This window comes from Peromyscus eremicus, chromosome 2 (assembly GCF_949786415.1).
Source record: "Peromyscus eremicus chromosome 2, PerEre_H2_v1, whole genome shotgun sequence".
In the NCBI taxonomy this organism is placed as follows: Eukaryota; Metazoa; Chordata; class Mammalia; order Rodentia; family Cricetidae; genus Peromyscus; species Peromyscus eremicus.
The window spans coordinates 3,661,339-3,688,530 of NC_081417.1; the positions used below are offsets into that span (position 1 = coordinate 3,661,339).

General features: G+C 37.2%; 1 protein-coding gene and 1 non-coding gene across 6 annotated transcripts in view; both read right to left on the bottom strand.

The window, feature by feature from the left end:
- Nucleotides 1-27,192, bottom strand: part of Rb1cc1 (RB1 inducible coiled-coil 1) — a 70,043-nt gene that overhangs the window by 27,109 nt on the left and 15,742 nt on the right. For 4 of the 5 annotated variants that reach the window (XR_009377492.1, XR_009377493.1, XM_059253800.1 and 1 more), the window contains exons 2-8: nucleotides 17,733-17,842; nucleotides 15,732-15,852; nucleotides 12,220-12,346; nucleotides 11,907-12,077; nucleotides 7,626-7,828; nucleotides 5,167-5,593; nucleotides 779-949 (exon numbers count right to left, since the gene is read on the bottom strand). Coding sequence is in view for 3 of the 5 variants with exons in the window: in XM_059253800.1 (XP_059109783.1) it covers nucleotides 779-949; nucleotides 5,167-5,593; nucleotides 7,626-7,828; nucleotides 11,907-12,077; nucleotides 12,220-12,346; nucleotides 15,732-15,802 (1,170 nt within the window). In the remaining 2 variants the exon portion in view is untranslated. The remainder of the gene's footprint in view (nucleotides 1-778; nucleotides 950-5,166; nucleotides 5,594-7,625; nucleotides 7,829-11,906; nucleotides 12,078-12,219; nucleotides 12,347-15,731; nucleotides 15,853-17,732; nucleotides 17,843-27,192) is intronic. The other variant, XM_059253801.1, reaches the window with a different exon arrangement.
- LOC131905425 (small nucleolar RNA SNORA8) lies at nucleotides 24,640-24,760 on the bottom strand. The gene has a single exon (XR_009377937.1). It is a non-coding gene; the product is annotated as a small nucleolar RNA SNORA8 (small nucleolar RNA).

Below are 27,192 nucleotides of genomic sequence, written 5' to 3' on the forward strand. Positions count from 1 at the left end.
TTTGAGAGAGAATACGAGACTAAGTTGTACTAAGATATTGAAAATAATCTTTTCACTCCAGCTGTGAAAATATATTCATGGTTTGTATTTCAGTTTTCATCCATAATACCTGAACTCACTTTATTTTTATCAAACTCAACCATTAAGATCATGCCTTGGTTTTGTGTCATGGTAGTCACCTGTAATCACAACACTGAAAAGGAGGCAGAGGCATGTTAGGCTGAGTAACAGTGAGACCCTGTCTCAAATGGAAATAACAACATAGAACTTAACTTTTTCCCTCCTCTATTATGTGGTATATTGTTATAAATCTGAACTGCCCTCACAAGCTCACTTTTCCAGTGATAGCCCTCCTTTGGTGTTGCTCTGAGAAGATATAGAACCGCTGGGATACAAGACTTGGCTGAAAAACGGATCACTGGGGTATGGACCTTTAGATCTCTAACCCAGGCCAATCTGTTCCATTTTTTGTTTCTGGATACTATTTTCTTCTTAACCTGACAAGAGGTAAGTTGTATCTCTGCTACTACTGAAGCTGCTCCTCCTGAATCTGCTCCTGGTGCCCTGCAGATTGCAGACTGTACCCTTCTGAAATCAAACCAAATAAACCTCTTTTCCCTTAACTTTTTTGTTAGTTATAGAGTCATAGTGACAGGCAAACTTCACTAATACATATATAAATAATAATGCATTACCAACAGTGAAGGGAAAAGTGAATAAATGTGTACAATAAATAGACACTGCACTTAAAATATAAAAAAATAGCCAAATACAATACCTGAGCAAGCTCTTTCTGTTCATTTACCAGCCTGCCACAGCTAGCAATCATCTGGTCCAAGGCATACAGCCTATCTTCAAGCCCTTTAATGGCTTTCATATTCTGATTATCAAGTTTGGCAATAGTTTGATGGCATTCTAAGATAAATGGTTGAATAATCTTTGGGTCAAGCTAAATGAGAAGGAAACATTTATGAATACAATCTTCTAGAAATAGTTTCAACTGTATTCCACACTAATTGGAATTAGGGTCAGATACAAAAGTGATAGAAAATGACACAGAAAAACAATGCATAGGAAATCAACTTATACTTCCAAAGGAAGGTTAATAGGACTCATCTCATTCTAAACAACTGGTGCTAAACAAACTACAATAGTAAATCAAGTGCATAATTCCAGGAAACACAAATCTCAATCAATGCTATAATTTAATTAATTCTCAATATCCCTAAGAAAATGTCATTTTTCAAAGTCAAAGTTATATAAAGTAGATTATCAATTCAACTTCTCTCCAATCATCTTCCACAGACAGGCATGTTGTACATGCTTAATTCAGAGCTTAGCAAGCAAAGCAGAAGACTAAAAGTTCAGGCTCACACAAGCAACTCTGCAAGACCCTATCTTTAAAAAGGCAAGATTTTTCTTCCCAAGTGGAAAAGAAAACTTAAACTTAATCTCTACTGCAAGGAAATGGCTAGATCAATATGCTTTCTTAATCTTTAATCTTGCCTGTTATCTGGCTTTAATTCCACAAGTGTTACTATTTTTTAGTAAACACTGTCTAGTCACAAATATCAAATAACCTTGCTTCATTAAAGGCTCTTGGCTCTTTGGCATAGCAGACCATCTTTGCCAATCTCTTCAGACTCTGCTGGTTCCTTGACAGACTTCTTCTCAGACTCTAATTACTACAATTCCTTCCTTCCTTCCTTCCATCCATCCATCCATCCATCCATCCATCCATCCATCTATCCATCCATCCATTTTTATGAGAGCCACTGCCAATACCTTGAAAGAATATTTTATTACTTCATCATTACTGTATTGCAGTACTGGAGACTGAACCTGGGGCCTTGGTAAGCAAGCGTTCTACATATAAACAAAAAGACATGCCATAGCCTGCACACGGGGTCAGAAGACGATTTCTTAAGAATTAGTTCTCTCTTTTCACCATGTGAGTCCCGGGGACTGAAATGAGGTTTTCAGGCTTTTACCCTGAGTCATATTGCCAGATCCTAAGTTCAACTTTTAAAGGAGGAAAAGTAGCACAGTTTTTCAAGCCTCAGACGGTGATTCTCAATGCCTCCTAATATTAACATGAAGATATCAACCAAGTTATTTTTTTCAACTCTGTGTGTGTGTGTATGTGTGTGTGTGTGTATGTGTGTGTGTGTGTGTACATGCAAGCAAATGTACATGTGTGGGCATGAGTGTGAGCTCTCAAAAGCCATGACATACATGTGGAAGGACAACCAATTCCCTCCCTACATCATCTGGGAGGCAGATACCATACTCAAGTTATCCTTTACCCACTAGGCCATCTCATTGACCAAGGTCTTTGAGACTGTCCCACTGATCTGTAAAGGAGGTATTTGACTAGGCCCTTTTAATAGGGCTAGACAGAAGGTAAAACAGGAAGACATTTCAAGTAATGTAAACAATGGTCAGAAAGAGTAAAATAATGGATAGCTTGAGTTATTTTAACATAATTTCAAAAAACTTTACTGTAATAAAATTTTACTTATTTAATAATTTGTGGAATATTTTATTCCATCTTCCCAGATGATAAAAGCCCTAATTTCTAGATAGTTTTCATTAATATTAATCATATTAATAATTATTTGTTCAGGTTTCCATCTAGTGCTATATTAATTTTTACTCATGAACTCTCTTTGACATATACATGGCCAACATACAACAGTTGCCTTAGAGAAGTTGTAAAACCAAATTTCTAATTTCTATTTCTAGCTATACAACCTTTAAACAAACTACCCTCTACAAAACAAGCAAAATATTCAATAAACAGCTGGATGTATCAATGAACACCTTTACTATCAGCACTAGATAGGTAGAAGAATTTCAAGGCCAGTCAGGACTACATAATGAGACCCTGCCTAAATAAATAAATAAATAAATAAATAAATAAATAAATAAATAAATAAATAAATAAATAGAAAAAATAGATAAATAATAAAGTAAAGTAAGTTGCTTGAAAGAAATGTTAGAAACACTAAGGGTCGATAAACTCTGGGAAGTTTAAACTGAGCTAAGTATACATGTTAACTCATTTATTAATCAGAAACATAAATCCTCTTCATTTATAAAATAGAAGTCTACAAAAAATGAATCAACAATTATAGAATATTATGCATAAATTAAAGTTGGGTTGCAAACAAAATAACTACCCAAACTATCATCTATCAGTCCATACAAATGTAAAACTAGGGATTCAAATTGCTAAGAAACTTATAAACATTGTCGGGCAATGGTGGTGCATGCCTTTAATTCCAGCACTTGGGAGGCAGAGGCAGGTGGATCTCTGAGTTCAAAGCCATCCTGGTCTACAAAGCAAGTTCCAGGACAGCCAGGACTGTTACACAGAAAAGCCCTGTCTCAAAAAACAAAAAAAGAAAGAAAAATATGAGACACTGATACTTAAATTCACAAGTGTCAGGGCTGGAATTTGAGTGATTTCAAACATTAAATTCTAAAAAACTTATGTCCCAACTCATTTCCAGAGGTATGTATCTGAATTTCACAGTTGGAAATACACATTACGGATAACAATAGATATGGGATTAATTATGAAACTAAGGACTTTAAACAGAAACACAAAAGCAACTCCTCTGGGCACCTTTTATTTATTATATTGCTGGAAAACAAAACTACTGCTATGAGATAAATAGTACTCACTAAATGAGACAAAGACTGAAATGTCTCATGGTGAATCTGGTAGCAAGGCCTGTATTCCCAGCTACTGAAAAGGTTGATGCAGGAGGATTGTAAAAAGTCTAAATTGGACTACACAGTGAGTTCTAAGTCAGCCTCGGAAAGTTAGTGAGACTCTGTCTCAAAACAATACACGGGATAAAACACTGTGGTAGAGTGCTTCCCTAGCAAGCATCAGGTTTTATGTAAAACTATTGTGACTTCTAATATAATTCTTGTAGCAGCCACTGGATCATGACATAGAGACTTATAATAATAATTATGAAAGTTTGGCCTTAGCTTAGGTTTGTTTCTAACTAGCTCTTATAACTTAAATTAACCCATTTCTATTCATCTAAGTGTTGCCACATGGCTCGTAGCTTCTATCTCTCCTCCTGCATGTCCTGCTGCTTCTCCGTCTCTTCTGGCATCTGCACCTAGATTCATCTTCTCACCTCTCTCTCTCCCGGGAAGTCCTATCTATACTTCTTCCTGCCTAGGTATTGGACACTCAGTTTTTTATCAGACCAACCAGAAGACGCCTTGGCAAAAACACATCTTCACGATGTACAAAAAAAGATTATTCCACAACAAGTTCTAATTATGAAAAATGACATTGGTTATTGTGACCACTGTTATATAGCTGATCATCCAGTCAAATGGAAATTTAAGCTACTAAATACTAGTTTAAAATTTAAGCAGAAACATTAGTCTAGCTTTCATTCGTTTTTGACAATAATTTTTGCTGGGGCAAATGCTTAACTGAATGAAATACCTACCTACTGGACATTATCAAGGACACAGATACTGAACATATTAGAAAACCAAGATTTTAGAGGTATTCACTTTACTTATAACTTAAGGTAGGCAGTGCTGCTCCAGGCATCATAGACCAGATTTGTTTTTTTTTTTATAGAATTGATTAATCAAGGACCCAATCTATTTTTCAACCAAGTGCCCCTTTAAGCAAAGCCCAACTATTCCAGCATTTGTATTTGGATAACTGAAATCTTCAAAACTGTAGTATTTTGTGTCAATAAAACAGTAATTTCCTTTCTGATGGAAATGTTTTGCATCAACTCACAGAGCAGATATAAAGAGACATTTATCCCAGTTTTACTTCTAGAATTGTAACTGAAAGCACAATGTCTTACTGATGAATTTTTAAGGAGATGGAATAGTTATAATTTCTCATGTAGGAAGTTGCTTACTGGGAAAAGACAACTTTCTAGATGATGGAAATGCTCAACACTATACTTTAGTTGGTAGTGATTTATCTTTGAATCACTCAAAGCTATGTAACCCTTCTCATTGCACTAAAAATTTATATTTTGAAATAATTTATAACCAATTCAAAAGCATAGTTACAAGTAATTTGATCCAATCTCCAAGTTCCAATCCAAGGTATTCTGTTTCAACTATAACTAAACAGTCCACCCGACACACACACACATTACTTACCCTGCTCATAGAATCAAAGCACTTCCTGACCAAAGATTCCACATCATTGGGTCTATCTTGAACATTTATCCAGTCTAACAAGGAAACATTAAAAAAAGGCAGATCACTGTCTTTATCATCTACTGAAGCTTCTTCTTGCTGGACAGTACTTTGACAAGATTCCCTAAGTTCTTTGCCACATTCAGCATTGGTGGGATCTGGAGCTACATGCTCCACTGACTTGTGAAATGAGGTTAACAAAGATGTGTTAGTTGTTCTAGGCATATCAGGAGAGAGCACCAGTTCAGAGGATCTTTTCATCTCAGCTTTCTCTGAGCCTTCATGTCCACTTAAAGAATCCAGTCTTCCCAAACATTCCCTGTAGCTATGTCTGGTCAGGCACTCCAACAGTGGGATCTTGGCCATTACTGAGACCGCAGTTCCTAAACTTAATATACAAAACATGAGTCAGTAAAGCAAGTGTGCTCTAGTATCATCCAATGAAATCACAGTGTACTTCAAAGAACCAGCCTTACCACTGTTCCACGTATTATACACATATAAGCTCTTTTATTATACAGCTAAATGTAGTTTAGTAGAGAGGTGACCATTACCATTACAATTTCTATTTACAGCAAAGCTAGCTAGATTACTAAACAAGTAGACACTGACTTTTTAATCAAACCCTTTTCAAATAAAACCTTTTTATTAAAAAATAAAATAAAATAAAATAAAATAAAATAAAATAAAATAAAATAAAATGAAGGTTGACCAGATGACCAGAGCAGTCCCTCAGACTGTAAACCTTTAACACAATCAAACATATTTAATGTCTTGAAAGCACAAGATAAGGCTAGGCGGTGGTGGCTCATGCCTTTAATCCCAGCACTTGGGAGGCAGAGGAAGGCGGATCTCTGTGAGTTCAAGGCCAGCCTGGTCTCCAAAGTGAGTTCCAGGAAAGGCGAAAGGCGCAAAGCTACACAGAGAAACCCTGTCTCAAAACAACCCCCCCCCCAAAAAAAAAAGCACAGTAAAAATTCATAATTTAGCCTTAGGGTAACTCTTATACTCACCATATCAGAAAAATAGACTAAGAGTGATAAGCTGCGAAAGGATATGGGGAAAATATGAAATCTTTAAGATCTCATTAAACTGTATTGTATATAAAAAGATTCAGGTCCCTAAAATAAACTGATGTGGTTAGTGGGACTCTCTCCAAAATAGGTACCCAAAAAAGGTTATTGCAATAAACAATTAAGAATGATCCTTTTAATACTGACTAGTCATTCTCTTTTCTATCAACATTTCTTTCAATGTCTACAAAGGCCAAAACTTGTCCATAAACTGAGAAAACTCAGGGAAAGGAGGAGTCATGTGGCTGGGATGCAACTTAGAGTAAAAATGTCTCTCTAATACAAGATGGAACTTGGATTGAGTCCCTAGTATCACTTTAAAAAACGCAAAGATTAAGGAAGGGAAGGAAAATAAGAGAACATGCTATCAAGGAAAATAAAAGAACATGCTATCACCTCTACTGCAAAGTCAAAGTAAAAAAAAAAAAAAGAAGAAGAAAATTAAAAACCAGAATACAAAATCTGAAAAGTACATATATGAGCATGCAGTAGTTATTTTAAGGTTAAATTAATGCTCATTAGCATATTAATTATAGATTTGCAGTTCTTTCCTTCCAAAACCCAATAGTACATGCCTAATATATAAAGAACTTATACTAGAATGGCAATATTTTAAAAATAACTTAAAATTTTCAATGTCTGATGGTCTTTTTATTTATATGAGATGAGGGATCTGGTCTTTTTTTTTTTTCCTCCATTTTACATTTTCTCTATTGGTGAAAACACAAGAAAAGATTTTTTTAGTTTTATAAATTACTCCAAGCCTTTTATATAATAAAACCACTCAAGAAAAAACAAAGCATGTGGGAGTCAAAATATGTATTTTTTAAAAAAAAAAAATACATTAAAAACCACAATTTAGAGCTGGGCATGGTGGCGCATGCCTTTAATCCCAGCACCTGAGAGACAGAAGCAAATGGATCTCTGTGAGCTCAAAGTCAGCCTGGTCTACATAGTGAATTCAAGAAGAGACAGGGGTACATAGAGACCCTGTATCAAAAAACAAACAAACAAACAAATAAAAAAAAAGCACCAAACCAAAAACCATAACTTAACTAAAGCATGACTCTAAAAATTGGCCAGTGAGATGGCTGAGTGGGTAACAAGAAAGGCCTGAATCCCACACTGGAAAGACAGACTCAAATCTAAAGTTGTCCTCTGACTTCTACATAAGCACCATGGAACACACATGCCTTTACTTATATAATAAAAACAATGATGTTTCAAAAGACTCTAAAATTAATCATATTTAAATAAACATATGGCCTCCAAGGAACAAACATCCAGTGACTAAAAAACTGATAAACTTCAAAGGCATTTTAAAAATCCACTTAATGATAAACATACTGAGTAAGTTTTAACTTGATGTCTTCTATGGATTGCAGATAATCTGAATAAATACTTTCAAACTTGAAAAGAAGCTTTTGGTATGAATTTGAACAGTCCTCCAGATTGGCCATGATTGCAGCCCAGCCTTGGTGCTGAAGATGTTCATCATGGACAAGACCTTCACAGAAAGAGCAAAGCTTCTTGGCAACTTCATACATTTCCTGTTTGAAAATGGAAAAGAATAAAAGAAAGCAATGGTTTGTGTGTACACACACACACACACACACACACACATATATATATGTATGTACACACACACATACATTTTCACAAATATTTGTACCAAACATAAAAGATTGAAAAAGTATTATCAAATTCTAGACTATATAATATAAACACATCTTGAAATTCTAAGGTAGGAGTCCTCAAAAATATAAAATTATTATTATTACTTTTGTATGTGTGTGTGCATGTGTTTGTATGTGCATATCCATACTGTGGTATAAATATATGTGGCACATGTGCAAGAATATGAGCATGGAAGCCTAAAGAGGAGATTGGGTATCACTTCCATTCTGTTCAAGTCTGAGCCTGGATCTGGGATGGTAGCTAGCAAGCTCAATGACATTTCTGTCTACTGACCCTCAATTACTGTTGCCAGCTTTTTAAATAGGTGTTGGGGACTCAAGTCTTCATGCCTGCCCAACAAGCGTTCTTACCAATTAAATCGTCTGTAGCCCTAAAAGTCAAAAGATTTTTAAGAACAGATGACTGGAATTCAGTTACAAAGAATGAAGTATCAAGTGCAAAGTGATAAAAAGCTGCAGGAGATTTCTAAATAAGAGAAGTTCCCTCCCACAGAAGATTCTGGACCTGTAGAAAATATAACATCACTCTGTCTTAGCCACTTAAAAAGAAAAAGGAAACAAGTGAAGACTTTCAGAAGCTCAGGTTACTTATGAAGGTACAAAGAAAATACTGACATAAACTAGGAAGGAATGAAAAATTCCAAAGGTTGGAAAAGAATAAAGTGGAGAAGAATAGAAAATGTAAAATATAACTTCCTAGCAACAGTCTAGAGAAAAGAGAAGAGAGGGCCACAAGTCTAAAGACTCACAAAATGCTAACAAAAAAGAAATCAGGGGGCTGGAGAGATGGCTCAGAGGTTAAGAGCACTGACTGCTCTTCCAGAGGTCCTGAGTTCAATTTCCAGCCCCCACATGGTGGCTCACAACCATCTGTAACGGGATCTGGTGCCCTCTTCTGGCCTGTAGTCATACATGCTATATACATAATAAATAAATAAATCTTAAAAATAAATAAATAAATAAATCAGTTTTTACTTTGGGCCAGCATGGTGGTACATACCTGTAATACAATTAGGTGGCAGAAGTATGAAGAAAACATAGATAATTAGACAGATACACACCATGCGTGTCAGGGGGAGGTGACAGAAAGGGAGCAAGCAAACAGTTAATACTATAAACAAACACAGCACTGCATATAGAATATGTACATTAACATGTCAGGAGGAGTGTGCCAGAGGATCCCCTCCCCCCAAGAAAAACAACACAGGTTACCACTGCTCTTAGTTGTCCATTAGAATTTGTGGTAGGACCCTAGGATCCTACTACTGAAGGCAACACACACATTCATCACAGGAAAGGAAGAGAAGCTGGTACTGATCAGGAACCTTCTTCCCTGTTGGCTAGCTCTCATAGTACTGGAAGCTGCTATTTAAGAAACTCGTGTGTGGGGATGGGGAGTAGGTCATCAACATTCTTATCCAGCTGCAAACTCCTTGAACTGCAATGATGACTGAATAAGAATGTTGAAGATATGCCCATAGGTGCAAAATGTTATTGGGATAATCAACCACTTTCTGAGTTCTGTTCCACATGCATGCCTGGTATTATAAATTTGGCCAATAATCCATGATTGGAAGCTCACAGGACCTTGATATGAACCTAGTATTATTGTGCAAAATGCAAAAAGTGTCAGTGGACCAACAGGCTCAGGTATCACCTATGACATTTGTTCACCCTTAGCTCTGTGTGTGTGTGTATGTGCATTTGTATACATCTATACATATATATATGTATGTGTGTATACATATATATATACATGTATATGTATGCATGTATACATATATATACAACATATATATATATATAAAATGAAAATTAGAAACAAGGAAATACATAAGCACAAAATAAGAATATTCAGAAAATAACTACAGGCACAGGGTAGAGAAATTTATCTCAGTTTTATAAGTAAAAAAATAGCTGACCAATTTCCTTTAACAAAGGTAAGTTATTTACGCAGCTAAGGGGTCTAAAATTATCTTTCAAGAAACTTTAAAAGCAATTGAAAATTTCCTCCTTTACTTAAAAGCATACAAGGCCCTAAAGAACCAAGTAATTTTCAAACAGCCTATAAAACAAGAATAGAAATGACTGGCATTTTGATTCACTTTAATCTCAATAACAATGTTCCTCACTCTCATTTCAACTGCTAAAATTTTTAATATTTTTCATCTACAATAGAGAAATCATCTCTCTTCATACACAGCATTATTCTTAATGCCCGAGTATAATCCTGCCATATCTTTTCCTTATATAATACCTTTTCCATGCTTTTGCTGATTTATATTTTATCACCTTTCCCTCTAATCAGTTAAAAATATATTAAGTATTTAATATTACATTTTCTTAGAGGAGACCAAGAGGTTATGCAAGAAGATGATGCCACCATCAAGTGGGCCTGCTCTCAGCCTGATTCAAGCCTTACCAAGTCTTTTATCATGATGATGACAACAGCAACAGAAGGGACTCAATAATCCTGGGTGAAGTCACCTCCTACTACCAGCCAATCCCAAACCACAATGCTTGTTGTGCACAAGAAGAAAAACATCTTTTAAAGTCCATGACTAATGAATAGACAAATATCAAAAGGTTAGCCCACTCCAAGAAAAATCAAATGAAAGCCTGCTGCTCACTATTAGGCTGAACAGCAGCTTCATCCGCATTCACTCCCTTCTGCTTCCAGTTTGCCACTTTGGCTGTAATGTGTGAATTCTTCTCATCTGTTTCCCTGCCACAAGAACCTCTGTCCAGTCCTAAGTTTTACTAACCAACACTGAAACTTTACTAAATGTTTACCTTCTAAAAATACAATAAAAACTGTGTTGTTTCACATGTTCTAAGATACATTTTTTTGTATCTAAAAGTAAAACACAGCAGCTTCTTGACCACTTAGAGTCAATGGCACTACAGTTAAGTAAAAGTAAACTGTAAGAGAAAACAAGGCATAGTGCATGCTTGTAATTCTTGGACTGAGAAAGTTAAGACAGGAGGACTGACAGTTTGAGGATAGCAAGAGTTACAGAGAGATCAGAGAGACTCTATCTAAAAACAAAAAGAAATACTATAACAAAACAGGAAAATCAAATAATTAGCAACAATATATGGGGATTGAAAGTATGGATCGGTAAGTCATATGGATGGGAAAGGATTACAGTTCCTTTTCCAAGAAGTAGAAATGAATAAGGAAATGGATCTGTTTTACTAAAGTTACCTGAGCTCTAGTGTCTGTTCTAACATGGGTACCTAATCAACTAATTACCTGACTATCCTCATTTTGGGGAGATGCTGGCCAAGTCATATTTAAGACGTCCTTCTCACACTATCTAGGAACACAGAGGACTAAAATTTTACAACTAGGTAGATTAACCATAAAATATGAATAAATAATTTTTAAAGATTTGTTTCTATTAATTTCAATTGTGAATGTGTGTGCATGCCAGATAAGTGGAGGTTCCTATGGAAGTTAGAGGCATCAGATACCCTAGAGCTGGAGCTTCAGGCCGTTGTGCACCACCTGACATGAGTTCTGAGATCCAAAGTCAAGTTGTCTGGAAGAGCAATGCATGCTCTTAAACATTGTTCCACCTAACTTTAGCCCCAACCTTCAACCCTGCACTTTAGTAGAAGAGGCCTGTGAAACAACTATCAGAAAGACACTCACTGCCAAGCAGCTGAGTCAATCCTAGGCGCTATATTGTGGAAAAACATCCTACTGCCACCAGATATTCTCTGATCTCTATGTTCTCATAATCTTCATTCACATGCATGAGCACACACACGTGCGTGCACACATACACTAACATAGAACATAAAAAAAATTAAGAGGAGAAAAAAGGTGGGTGTTTTTCATAGTAACTAAGTAATTTTGACTTCTCTGCTAGCTAGACTTGAATGCTTTCAGAAGCAATTAGTTAAAAGAGTGTTTAGATCTTACCACTGCAAGTTGTGTCCTTGAAGCAACAGTATGAAAAACTGCAGGCATCATAAGAGACTCCTCAACTTTTATTTCCATGTCATTTTCTGTTGAAAAGGTAGTTTTAGGAATAGCAGGTGCACGGTCACATAAGATCATTTCTTTATTAAAAAGAAAAATTGGATTTGTGTCCTGTAACAAAAAAATGCAGAAATAATAAAAATAAAAATGTTATAAATGATGAACTTGCACACTGCTCAATACAAGAACAGAGTCCCTGCTCCCCATCTGATGAGAAGGCAGAATATGCAGTTTAGAACTCCTTGACACCTACCGTTCCAGCGCTGTAGGTACACACTCTTCGATCTGCAGCCATGCATTCTCCTCCATTGACCACTAGCACCTGGTGCTGAATAGCAATCTTGTATTTGCTTTGAATGGCATGCTTAAGGTCAGCCACACTTAGAAAAACAAAATCCAGTTATTTACATATGCCTAGTGCTTTTATAAAAGCAGCACTTCATAAAATAACACACACACACATCATAATGTTACTGAATTTCATTCTAACATTTTTCTCCAAAAAACAAACAAACAAACAAACAAACAAAATCCAGTAGTAATAGTTTCCTATTTTTAAAATTAGATACCACAGTCAACTGGCTGTCAGTGAATTAAATGCCTTTTCTGTCACATCTAAAAGTGTGACATCTAAAAATACAGGCAATACATACAATTACTTTTCAGGGTTTTTTGCATAATGGTGAAAGGTATAAACAGACATACATATGGTGTCTAGTTTGGTAGAGTGCCTCAGAACCCAGAATTTGTGTTAAGATTTTCACATTATAGAAAGTATATTAAGTCTAAACCATGTGAAAAATCCTTCCTTTAAAAATTCATAATAATCCATAGTGACATGTTGTAATCTGCACTCCCAGAAGGAAGAGCAAGTTCAAGACCAGCCTTATATAGTGAGAAAAGTCACCCTTTTAGAAGCAAAACTGAATCAATGAAAACGAATGTATTTAAAACATAAATTAGGGCAAAGGAGATAGCTCTGTGGGTAAAGTGCCGTGCCCACCGTAAAGCAAAAGGAACTAAGTTTGAATTCCCAGGACTCATACATAAAAGCAGGAAGTAAGTGGTAGTCCATGTCTGTAACCTCAACACTAGGGAGGAGACAGGCAGATCCCTGGGATGCACTGGCTAGCCAGTCTAGTCAAATCAGAAAGCTCCAGGTTCAATGAAAGCCCCCGTTTCAAGGAAAAGGGGTAGAGGGTGACAGAGCAAGATATCAAACATCTATATTTGATTTTACCTTCCATACATATGTGCACATACACATGTATACAAATGAACATGTATACAAGCATACACCATGTATGAAACGAAATAAAAATCAAAATAACCGCTTAGTGGCACCTGTGTATGTGTATTTGGTGTATGTTCTGGTATATTCACGTGTGCCTGTATGTGGACATGAGAGGTTGATGCTGGGTGTTATCCTCCATTGCTTTCCACCATATATTTGAAGATGGGATCTCCCACTGAACCTAAAGTTCACTGTTTTGGCTAGACTGAGTGAACAGCATGCCCTAGGGATTCATTTATCTCTGTATGCTGCCCCTTTCCCCCCATAGGGCTGGGTTACAAGCATACACTGAAACATCAGGTTTTTTACATGGACACTGGGAATCCAAGCTCAGGTCCCCATGCTTGCACAGCAGAAACTTCCTTCACCCACTAAGCTAGCTCTCCAAAAGCTTTGTATTAGCACGTATGAATTATACATAATTTGTTTCATTATGACACTTCTATACATTTTCATATTCACTTTCTCCCTCTTATTATCTCCCTTCCACTCTCATTAGTCTCCTTTATCTTTCCAGCTACTTACCATCTTTCTTCTACTGTCATGCTGACTTTTTATTTAAAGTTTAATTAGGTTTACTTTGAGAGCGTGGGTAAAGGGTTATGCACAGGAGTATAAGCAGCTTACCAGTGGACCCACTACTAAAGAAAATATCGTCCTGCCTCCAATACCCCTAACTGACTATGGACCTTTAGGGAGAGGTAGAACTATGTGAGGCCCTCCTGCAACCTTAGTGCCATTAAAACAAACAAACAAACAATAACCAAAAACCTTTTTAGTTTGTGTATATGTGCTTTTCCCACATATATGTCTGTGTATCACGTGTGTGTCTTGTGCCCACAGAGGCCAGAAGAGGCACCAGATACCCTGGAACTAGAGTTACAGGTGGTTGTGAGTGACCATGTCAGTTCTTTGAACAGAACCTAGCTCCTCTGCAAGAGCAACAGTGCTCTTAAGTGCTGAGCCATCTCTCCAGTCCTGTCCCTGTTGTTTTCAAAATAAATATTATTCAAGCTATTGGTAATAAATTCAGTATGACATCATTCTGTAATGCTATCATTACTATAAAGTAAGTAGCCTTGAAAATGGTCTGTACTACTTGTTTCTTCTTCCTATGAGACCTCAAATTAATTTTCCCTTGCCCTGAGAACTATCATTTGCATTTTATAAGCTTAGGAGAATATTCAGCCAAATATTTGACATCTTGGTCAAAGCAGAAAATGATTAGAAATGAGCTGCACTAATCTGGATGTTCCATTTATTTTATAATCTCATTAATAAGCCAAACAAATCCACTGACTTTATTCACACAGAATAAAAGCAGCAAATGGAGAAGATGGCTCAGTGGGTAAAGGTGTTTGCTCTCAAGCCTGATGACCTGAATTCAATCCCCAGAACCTAGATGGTAAAGAGAACCAATTTGCACAAATTGTCCTCTGGTTTCCACACATGCACCTTTGGTACACATAAATACACACACCCAAATAAAATGCAGCTCAAGTTTTAAAACAAAGAATTTACTGAAAATTGCAAAGTGATGCACATTGCTCTAATGAACTTTTAGTTTGGAAGTACCCTTTTTGTTTATTGTGACAAATAGAGTCATGCAAAAGTCACAAAGCACAATTTAAGGAATTTTAGTGTTGCATTTCAGAATGATAATAATTATGTATGATAAGTAGGGAAAAGAAACTTGAGTTTGTTATAGGGCCACTGTTTTTTTGTTTGTTTGTTTTTAAAGACATGGTCTCATTAAAGACAAGGTCTCATTGTGTATCCCTGGCTGACATGGAACTCAGATATCCACCAACCTCCACAGTGACTGCTGAGACAAAAAGTGTGTTCACCATGCTCAGATGGTTATTTTTTTCATTACAGATTATTTTTATGTGTATTGTGCATTACACAAGTGCTGAAGAGGTCAGAAGAGGTTACTGAAACCCCTAGAACTGGAGATATAGATAGCTGTTAGCTGCCATGTTTCAGTTCAGTTCAGCTGAGACTGAAACTATGTTCTCTTCAAGAGCCACAATAGCTCTTAGTCACTAAGCCAACTCTCTAGCTCCAAGTTGTTTTAGAAATATTTTTTTTTTAAATGTTTGTCTGTGTAGGCACATGTGTGTGGGTACATATGACATGCACAGGAAGTTGCAACTTTATGTTATCCTCAGGAAGATGATTTTACCTCCTTGGAGACAGCATCTCTCATTGTCTTGAATTTCACCAAATTAAGGCTAGACTGTCTAGCCAGTGAGTCCCAGGAATCTTCCCAAACTGTGATTACAACCACACACTGTGACAACTGTCATTCCTATGTGGGCTCTGAACATTAAACTCAGATTGTGCTTGCAAGGCAGGTGTTCTTATTGACTGTGCCATCCTCCATCACAGTAGGGTGTTTTCTTAAAATAAGATAACTTTTTATATAAATTCAAGATGGAAAACCAGAGGATAAGTGAAATACAACTCACGTTTGCACAGTTAGCTCAGTGTCAAATGTCAAAGTGGTCCCAGTGTTAACCAGAAACACATATAACTTCATGATGATCTTTCTGGAATCTGTGAGCTGTACCTCACACTCCAATGCAGTTCCTAAATGGAAAAACAAAGGGAGTAATTCAAGAATAATTTTTAATATCTTTATCACCAAGATGAAACAGTCCTACTATACAACAAAAAAAATAAAATGTAGGTTGATTTTAAGATAAATAAATTGAACAATGAAGTCAACTCTTTTTTTTTAAATGAGACTAATGAGAAACGTAACAGTTCTACATCGGACAGTTGACTTATTTATAGGAAGAAAAAAGCCCATCACTAGAAAAACAATGTGTATAATTTTTCTTGCTTTCTATATTCAGAATAAAAAAATTAGGAACCTGGAGGTGTAGTTGAACAGAATAATTGATTTGTATACGAAAGGTTCTAGGTTTAATCCTTGAAGATTAAAACATAAAAAGTGTGTGTGTGTGTGTATGTATGAAGGTTTATATACTTGTAATTCCAGCAATCAGGAGGCTAAGGCAGGAAGATGGCTTTGAGTTCAAAGCCAGCCTGGGCTACACATTAATTAAGTTCCAGGCCAGCCTAGGAAGCATTGATTCTGATCTCAAAACAAATAAAAACTTAACCCTCAAAGGCACTGCTCCTCCTTCTTCCTATTTCAGGGTATAAATGAAACAACAAGTAGCCATTACTAGGCTAGGAAGATGGCTCAGCAGGTAAAAACACATGCTGCTTAAGCAAAAGGATCTAAGTTCAAATCCCAAGCACTTTGTAAGAGCAGGAAAGGCCATGAGCAAGCTGATAATCCAAGCACTGTGAAAGAGACAGGAAGCTCACTGGGGCTTGTAGGCCACCAACCTAGCTCTAGGTTTAGGGACAGATCTTGTCTCAAGGGAATAAGGTAGAAGAGTAATAGAGCAGGACAACTGAGATCCTCCTCTGGCCTCCACGCCTGGATACAGGACCATACATATACACCATACACTGTCTACACACACACCCAGAGACAGACAGATAGCAGCCATTACTTTCAGGTTAAAAGAAATCACCCCTCTCCTAATTCCTTCCACTTAGTTGCTGCTTCCCCTGTATTCTATCTCCATTATGAGCCAGACTACTCCACAAGAACCACTGCTCAACCCCCTTTCTACTCCCAAAAGCCAGCAGCCAGGGGTTGGTTGGACAGATAGATAGATGGCTTAAGGGAGCATTTGTTGCTCTTGCAGGACTTGGGTTCAATTCCTAGTACTCACATGTTAGTTCACAACTGTATGTAATTCTAGTTCCAGAAGATCCAATGCTCTCTTCTTACTCTTTAAGGCATCAGGCACAGACATACATGCAAACAAACACTCATAACACAGAATATAAAAATAAAAATAAACACATCCTTGAAAACAAAAGATCACCCTCTACCACTAACTATAAACTAGATGGATCTTGAAATGAGAATATTTAAAACTATTCTGCCATTAACTTGTTCAATTTAAAAACTAAAAAAAAAAAAAAAAAAAAAAAACACCCTCATTTATGAAGGTTTCATAATCAATAAAATACCAAGACTGGACTTTAATACTTTTGGTTTTTTTATTTTTTTTAACAAGTAGGAAGTAGAAATCCTATAGACAAATGAAAGTGATGAAATTAACTTCTCAGCCTGGGTATGTTTATGTTCTTCCCTTATGAGTCATAAAATAAAATTTTCAGGTAAGAAAAGGCAAATCAAGGTTTTTTTTGTTTTGTTTTGTTTTTTTTTTCTCTGAGACAGGGTTTCTCTGTGCAGCTTTGCGCCTTTCCTGGAACTCGCTTGGTAGCCCAGGCTGGCCTCGAACTCACTGAGATCCGCCTGGCTCTGCCTCCCAAGTGCTGGGATTAAAGGCGTGTGCCACCACCGCCCAAATCAAGGTTTTAAACCTCTGGTGTCAGTGGATCAAAACTGCAGTTCTGAAGGTGTGCACATGACTTACCGCCAGGTATTGTGAAGAGTATTACTGCTTTTCTTAAAAGATTACAAGTGGCTTATATGTGTTTGCTTGATATTGGCAACTGAGTGGCACTACTGGTGAATCTCAAAGAACTGGAAAAGATAAATTTCAGAGTCATTATAGAGAAATAATTCAATGTCAAAACAACATATGGTTAAGTGTTCTTTTTTCCTTTAAAACTGCCATCTACAATAATATTTCTCTACCTGGTCTGGTACCTTGGTATCTTTTCTCACCTGCATATTCACTGAATCCACAACTATGATGTAAACCCATAATGCTCCACTAAAGACAAAAGTCACCAAATGAACATCCACAACTGCTATTCCTGCAGCCATGTTTCACATGTTAAATATAATGATCAGACAGGCATGGTAACAGGAGGCTCAGGAATTTTTCAAGATCATGCTGAGATATACTAAAGAAGAATCAAAATAACCATGACAAGGAAGAGCCCAGGCTGTAGAGACAGGCAGGTTAGAGTTGGGAATACCCCATAATTTTTTTTAAAAGATTTTAATTATTTTAGGTGGGTTTGTGCACTTGGTTAACATGCCAAAGGCACTGAATCCCACTGGAGCTGTAATTGCAGGCATGGCAGCAGTGAGCCACTCAAAACGGGTGCTGGGAAACAACTCTGCAGGAGTAATACTCACTCCTTATGGAAGACCCATCTCTTTATGTACCCTCCTTACTTTAAGATACTTAGACATATTATTTAACCATTTCAGTATCTAGAGTGGGCTAGATGGCTCCAGAGTTACATAAGGCCACCTGCTTCAAATTATTCTTTGACCTTCCACACATGAACTGTGGCTTGCACATACTCATATCCATCCATACACACACACAAAACAAGAGTAAAAATTTTAAAGAATACCTAATAGCAGACAACCTCCATGAAATAAGCATCAGTTATCTCTGGCATCCCCACATCCTGATTTTCATTAATCAACACCTACCCCTCCACTGCCTCAAGCCTATGGTTCTAATCAATAAAATATAGCAAAAGGTAACAGGACAGTCTATGGTTATTAAAATTAAACCTTCCATCTTACAGTTTACTTCCTTTATCAACTTTGCTAAGTAAATGGCCATACAGACAGTTCTACACACACACACACACACACACACACACACACACACACACACACGGCCCCTGGCCAATGGACAGCAGGAAGCCAGGAACCTCAGTCTGACAATTTTCAATGACACTACATGACTTTAAACAGACCTTTTCCCAGCTGATCATCCTACAAGATACAGGTTCTAGATAAAATATTTATGTTGCTTCAAATAAACTTGTTTATAGTAATTTTTTACTCAGCAAGAGATTAATACAGTACAACCGCATCAGATGGATGTTATGAGAAGAGAAAAGAAAAAACTAATGTAAGAGCACAGCATAAGGCAGATAATAATGTTGGTCTCCGCCAGGCGGTGGTGGCGCACGCCTTTAATCCCAGCACTCGGGAGGCAGAGCCAGGCGGATCTCTGTGAGTTCCAGGCCGGCCTGGGCTACCAAGTGAGTTCCAGGAGAGGCACAAAGCTACACACAGAAACCCTGTCTCGAAAAACCAAAAAAAAAAAAAAAAAAAAAAAAAAAAGTTGGTCTCCAATGCATATGTTTAAATATCAGGCTTCCTTCCAGTGTAGAACAGAATATGGCCTACTCCTATGGCTGTAGATACTAATATTGCTGACTACCAACTCTTAAACCTAGCCCAAGTTTGAATTGTCTATAAAATCCTTCTGAAACTCAACATATCCAATTTATTTCATACTATATCTTCAATCTGGTTTTGTAAAACTCAACTCTTAATTCGCTTTTCTTTTAGTTATTCACTTCTCTTTGCTTATTGAATCTACATTTACCTAGTATATCACATGCTATCCTTTAATTCTAACACTTAAATATTTATAGATTACCTACTCCTATTTACTGTAGTAAATCAGATTCTCCTTGTTTACAACAGAGTCTCAATCTGTCTCTGATTTCTTCCTCTCTAATACACCATCTTCTACCATCTGCCTTCAAAGATACGGGTTTACAAGGCCACAAGGCTGTAATAGTGCAGACTTCAATCAACAAACATTCAGTACACAGAGCAGGAGAACTGCAAATTACAGGGCAGCCTGGGGCACACAGGACCAAAGACAAAAGAGAAAGGATCCTTGCTGTAAACTCTAAGTGAATCCACTCTCCTGCTACGTAAACCTTATTACAATCAGTTGATAGCAGCAGCTACCATTCTTTAAGTATTACCACATCCTAGGAAGCTAGTCTATACGCTTTCATGATTTTTTTTTTGTTTTTTTTTGTTTGTTTGTTTTTTTCTGAAACAGGCTATCAGGATATAGCCCAGACTGCCCTCAAACTCTTTATTTATTCTCCTGTCTTGAATTTCCAATGTTGGGATTATAGGCAGTCTTTACCATGTCCAGTTTTCTATGTGTTTCTGTAAATACTTTCATTTGATCTTTAGGAAAAAAATTCACTATAAAGATCATATTGCTATTTTATAGTAAGAAAACTAAGGAGTTAGTATCATAAGTTAATGGGTGCTGACTCAAAGTTACATAATCCAAGGCTTCCATTTTTTTGCCCTCAATAATTATGGTAGATATTAAAGACAGCAAACTCCATACTATATACACTATATACATTAAATATTTCTCATATATTTTTCACCTTTATTAAAAATGGGAGCTTTTCAAAGCAAAGACTTGAAATTGGCTTGGCCCAACATAAACATGTAACTTGCCTTCCTAACTGGTCAGCTGGACGGGCTGAGCCACCTAAGTCTTACAAGACTTTGGGCTTGTAAATTGTTGAGACTGAGAAAGACTATGGGGACATTTGGAGTTGGACTAAAGGCATTTTGCTTTATGATACAGCCATGAGCATATGGGGCTGGGGAATGGAATGTGGTGGAGTCTAAATGAGAAATGTCCCATAGGCTCACATATTTGAACGCTTGGTCCCTGATTGGTGGTACTGTTTGGGGGAGGTTATAGAACTTTTAGGAGGTGTAGCCTTGCTAGAGGAAGTCCATCAATGGATAACTTTGAGAATGTATAAGCTTGCCCCACTTCCAGGTTACTCTTGAAGATATGATCTCAGCTTCTGTTTGTCCATGCCTCACCATCATGATAGACTCTTAGCCCTCTGGAAATATAGACCAAAATAAACACTTTCATCTATAAGTTGTTTTGGGGCATGTTATTTCATCACAGGAACAGAAAAGTTAACACATTAACACTGACTAAAATGTACTTATAATAACAAGTCTTTTGATGAATGAAGAAAAGAAAGTAGGAATGGCAAGTAGCTGTCAGCAAATAACATGTGGGTCTGTAAGTTAACGACGAACAAGATCTCCTATAGGCTATCACATTGTGAAGAGAGAAAATATGTAATTGTTAGCATTTAAAAGATTCTGTAGCATTATGAAGTCCATCATGGATCTTAGAACCACTTCCCTTCATATTATCACAAATGCTGCACAGTCAGCAATACTAATGCCTAACAAAGCATTCTCCCTCAAGACTACATTGTATTTACTTATTAACCCTCAGGGTTTAATTTTACAAAATATACTCACTTCTTGTATTTAGGATTATTTCTAAAAGACAGATTTTTTTTTCAGAAGTAAAACTGCTATACCAAAACACTCAATTTTTGTTGGTTTGTTGGATGTTCAGAAATGGTCTCACTATGCAGTCTAAACTGGCCCTAAGTGTGGCTCAAGCTTCAAGTGCTGGGATTACAGGAACAAACCACAATTCCTGACTTGAAACATTCAAGTAGTTTGTAGCTACTATAGTATGCTACGAACTTGCTGCTTTTACCCATCAGGCAATATATCCTGTTTATAAGGATATTTATTCACTACTTTATATTTACATGCCATCTTTGACTGCCAATAAAGTCGTTACTCATTAACAGTTTCTCTACTAAACACATCAGGTGCTATATTAGAGTATAACATTGCAATGACCAAGATAAGCTACTATGAATTTCAATCACCAGAACAAAACAGATAAATTCCACTGTACTTGTAAAATTCCATCTTTAGGCAAGGCTACACACACCTTTACCTCATACTTTATACACATAGGTGACAGGCATTTATTATTTAGCTCAAGTGTAACAGCTTCTCAAGATATGTTGAGAAGTGGGGCTGGAGAGATGGCTCAGAGATTAAGAGTGCTGGCTGCTCTTCCAGAGGTCCTGAGTTCAATTCCCAGCAACCACATGGTGGCTCACAACCATCTGTAATGAGATCTGGTGCCCTCTTCTGGCCTGCAGGCACACATGCAGACAGAACACTGTATACAACATAATAAATAAAATCTCTAAAAAAAAAAAAATGTTTAAAAAAAAAGATTGAGAAGCAACCCGTGATCCACTCAGACATGAAAGCCTATGTTTTCATGCACTGTTTTACTGCTCTAAGACTAGTGCTTTGAGGAGGTGGATTAGAGATGACTGCTGTGAATTCCAAGACCAGCAGCTTTACTCAGAAGCTCCCTATTGAATTTGCACCCTCATCATTCTCTACATGCCCATAAACTGCAGCTGACAAAGTCCTGCCCAAGATCAACAGAGAGAAACCGAGTCACATAATAAGGCTCTAAAAACTGTAGTCTAAAAACTGTCAGTGCATGTTTTTGGCCACAAATGCTTTTAATTATCCACACATCCAAGAATGTGGTATATAAAGTTAGCAATCATTGCTCTCACCAAGATTGTTACAATCACTATGCTAAATAGCTTTATATATACTGTTTCTATGCTAAATAGCTTTATATACACTGCCTCATTCATCACATGTAGAACAGTATTATTGTTGTTTCTATTTGCAAATGAAAAAAGATTCAGAAGTTACCTGGCTGCTTAGTTAGAAATGCAGCAAATAAAAATCCTAGGGACTGAACTGAAGTGAGTTTGCTACATAATTTCAATCAAAAAATCAGCCAGGACTGGGAAAATTGGCACTCATGCACTTGCATTTCCAGCACTGTAAGGTCCCATGATCAATATCTAATGCTATTTAAAAAAAAAAAAAAACCCAAAAACAATAACAAGAAAAGCTCCAAAACAAACAACGTTTTTTTTTTGGGGGGGGGGGGGAATGACACATAATATATAAGGAAGTAAAAGGGCAGGGCTAGAAATGTAGCTCAGTAGTAGGGTACTTGCCCAAGGTCCTGGTTCAACCACAGAGTGATGGGGGAAGATTACTCTGAAAATGATAGTATCAACAGGGCATATAATCCTTTCCAAGATGTATTTTTCACAGTGTCAACAAAAGCAAGGCAGCAAAAACAGCCTTACGCACCCACAGTACCCGCTGCTGTGAAGAAGCAATCTTATCTGAAAAGGTCTGATCTCTGATCTCGACATCTATCAAATCATCTTCAGGCTCCTGCAATTTCACACTGAATAGGCTTCAAGTAACCAATATTTCGAAAGGAACTGAAGACTTTGTGCTGTTGGATGTCCTTCTGTATGGTGTGAATATGGGTTGCTATGATTGGTAAATAAAGAAGCTGCTCTGGCCTATGGTGAGTCAGGTTATAGCCAGGTAGGTAATCCAAGAGAGAGAAAGTTTTTGTGAGGGAGACGCCAAATTGTCATCCAAGTTTGTAAGGTAATGGGATGCAGGTAAAGCCACAGAACACATGGTGATACATAGATTAATAGTTATGGGTTGAGTTAGGCTATAAGAGCTAGCTAGCAAGAAGCCTGCTGTATACCATACAGTTTGCAAACAATATTAAGCCTCTGAATGATTATTTTAGAAACGGCTGCAGGACTGCAGGTGAGAGAGATTTGTCCTGACTGCGGGCTGGGTGGGACATAGGAAATCTTCCAGCTACAACTTTGTGACACGAGAAGGTACTACAGGATGGAGACAAGAGCCAGTGACTCTCAGTCTTAATCCTTTCCTGATTCTAATCTCCGCTTACCTTCCTTGTTTTGAAAAGTAAAAAAATCAATCAATCAATCAATCAATCAATCAATCAATCAATCAATCCCAGGGCAGCAAACCTTCATCATCCAAAAAAATGTTAAAAATTTTGTTAGACTGAAGGCTAGAGAGGTTGCTCAGGGGTTAAGAGCTCCTACTGCTGCTCTTCCAGGAGACCTGAGCTCAGTTCCCAGCACCACATTGAGTGGTGGCCCCTAACTCAAGCTCTTGAGGGAACAACTGCCTCTGTCCTTCATAAGCATCAGCATGCACACCCAATACATTTAATTAAAATAGTATTTATAAACTCGCTTTTGTTTGGTTGATAATGGCAGGCACAGTAGTTAGGATAAAATAAGCTCTGAAAAACTAATATGTAAGATGATACTTGACTTAAACTATTGCCTAATGAAAACAAATGATGAAAAAAAGAAACAAGCCGGGCGGTGGTGGCGCACGCCTTTAATCCCAGCACTCGGGAGGCAGAGCCAGGCGGATCTCTGTGAGTTCGAGGCCAGCCTGGACTACCAAGTGAGTTCCAGGAAAGGCGCAAAGCTACACAGAGAAACCCTGTCTCGAAAAACCAAAAAAAAAAAAAAAAAAAAAAAAGAAACAAGAAAGGTTAGCAGAAATGAATTCTGTTGAAATGTTGAATGGTACTCCCCAACAAGTAAAAAGGATACAGAAGGTTCACTAAATATACTAACTTTGTGAATTTTCAAATTTCCACAATAAAACATAAAAGGAGAAAATCATTTTAATTATATTCAACATTACAATGAAGGGATCAATGTATTATAAGTAATTATAAATTTTAGAAAGCAATTAGTATTTGTGAGGGTAAGCAAAGATCTTATAATTTCAGATCTTCTTTAACCCAGTAATAATACTATTTCTAGTATTATTTTTTAGACTGCATCAATAGAAATACCAGGATTAACAAGCACAAACCCAAGAAAACCTACAATGCCAGATAATTTCTATTATACTGTCCTTTGAACGCACCAGAATGAGCGCTGCTACCCATGCGGACCCATGCTAAGGAAATTATGGCCAGGCATGGGGGTGCTTGCCTTTAATCTCAGCAAATTCTCTTCAAGTTCAAGGCCAATCTGGCCTACATAGTCAGTTCTAGGGCATGTAGGGATACACAAAGACCCTATCTCAATCCCTCCCTGCAAAAGGAAACAATTTTCCAATGTGTTTAAAGTATATAAAAGATACTTTACCATTATCATTAATAATAAATGAGCAGTTACTCATTCTTCCAGTGTAAATATTGTAGAAAAACACGGGATAGTTTTTAGTAAGCCTAATAATGCTGTAAAAGAACAATAAACATAACATAAACACAGACAGGTGCCTACAATCTCAGCATTGGGTAGACTGAAGCAAGAGAACTGTTGTAAGCTCCAAGCCAGCCTAAGACACAAACTTGGTCTCCTGCCATCCCCCAATAAATAACATAATCACAGATGTGCAGAGAAATGTTGAGGGAGTGTTCAGAGAGAAAATAATGCAAATATGACGTGTACCTCTACGTACTGGATTAACAACAGTCTTATAAAACAGTCCACTTCTACAGAAATATTTCTTCCTGGTTATGTTTACATTTTTTTGTTTATTTTGAGACAGGCTATGATCTTGAACTTGTGATCTCTCCCTGCCTCAGCCCGAGGAAAGCTGGAATTACAGAAATATACCACTATGCCTGCTACCTCCCTGGTTATAATTTGTCCCCCAAAAGACATAAAAACAACTGACTGGTAAGGAACAAGGTTAACATATTCGGTTCAAATCCCTCTTCTACCATTTCCAGGCTGGATAATGAGGAAAGTATTTTGACTTCCAGCCCTCTTCTCAAAATCAGATAATATATTCCTTGTGTGCCAAATAAGAATAAAAAGGGAAGGCAAAAGTCTAGCTAAAACAAGGTGGAAACTGAAAGAAGCTACTGAGACACAGTCTACAGCCAGGTTTTTGTTTCCCATTTGTGTTAAAAAAAATTTTTAAAAAGCAATAATAATAATAATTGTGACATAAAAGCAAAGCTTACAAAAAATTCCAGGTTCCTACCCTTACCTACAGGACAAAAATGATATCAGTAGAAGTTTTCATCAATAAATTGGCCTGTTTACTTGTTTTTTGATATAACCAAAGGAATGATTTCTCAAAAGCAAACGCATCTCCTAAAAGCCCACTGGAATGAACTAGGTCTACATGAACCAGCACAGTGTCTGTTCTTTAGGTGTATATATTAAATATGTGCTACATAATACCCCCTGTTATTCGTAATAGGAAAAAAACCTAATTCTTCCCCACACTTACTGGCCATCTTTACTCAGGCTAATGTACAGAACACTCTGAAAGCCAGGCATGGTGATACACGCCTTTAGTCACAGCAGAGGCAGGTAGATTTTGATGAATTTGAGGACAGCTTGGTCTACATAGTAAGACAGTGAGTTCCAGGCTAGCTAGGGCTACACAGGAAGACCCTGTCTCAAAATAAACATCTTTCAATTCTTTAAGATTGAACTTACAAGTTTTCTTCCTGGAAGATCTCAAGGAGAATCAACATGTTCTTAAATCATGTATTAGTTCTTAGCAAACCGTTTGTAGCCAATCCATGAACATAAGCAGAAATACAAATACCTAGTAATGTCTAATAGAAAAGGGCTGTCACCGCCCTGTATCCAATGCAATGTTTGAAAAATAAATACACTCTTATAAACAAACAGTAGTAATTGAAATAAAAATACCAGCCTCCTATAAGCATATATGTACAGAAACATACAAATCAAATTTCCACTGTGCATCAACACCCAACCAACGTGATGCTCTTATTCTCAGATAATACCTAGTCTTCTAGTTTAAACACACACACACACACACACACACACACACACACACACACACACACACACACAGAGAGAGAGAGAGAGAGAGAGAGAGAGAGAGAGAGAGAGAGAGAGAGAGAGAGAGAGAGAGAGAATATTACTTTAACTGGTTGGTACCTACCTACTCAAGAGTTTATAAGGGAAAGTATGTGTGTCCTCAAGCCAGCCGTAGAGAAGCAGACAAAACTCAGACTATCTGATTGAAGTGGTGTACCATCTTTGGTTTAGAAAAAAATGTGGTGGCCAGGCAGTAACACTCTGAGGGGACTAGGTGTATAAGTCTTCTGTCACAGTCATATCAGGATTACTCAGCTTCTGTCACAGACATTCTCTTCTATCATACAATCTCTTCCTAAAGCTGCCATATCCACAGACCCCTTCTCTCTGCCTTGGTGCTCACACCACCAAGTCTTTTAAAAACTATTTCTGAGCCGGGCGGTGGTGGCGCACGCCTTTAATCCCAGCACTCGGGAGGCAGAGCCAGGCGGATCTCTGTGAGTTCGAGGCCAGCCTGGACTACCAAGTGAGTTCCAGGAAAGGCGCAAAGCTACACAGAGAAACCCTGTC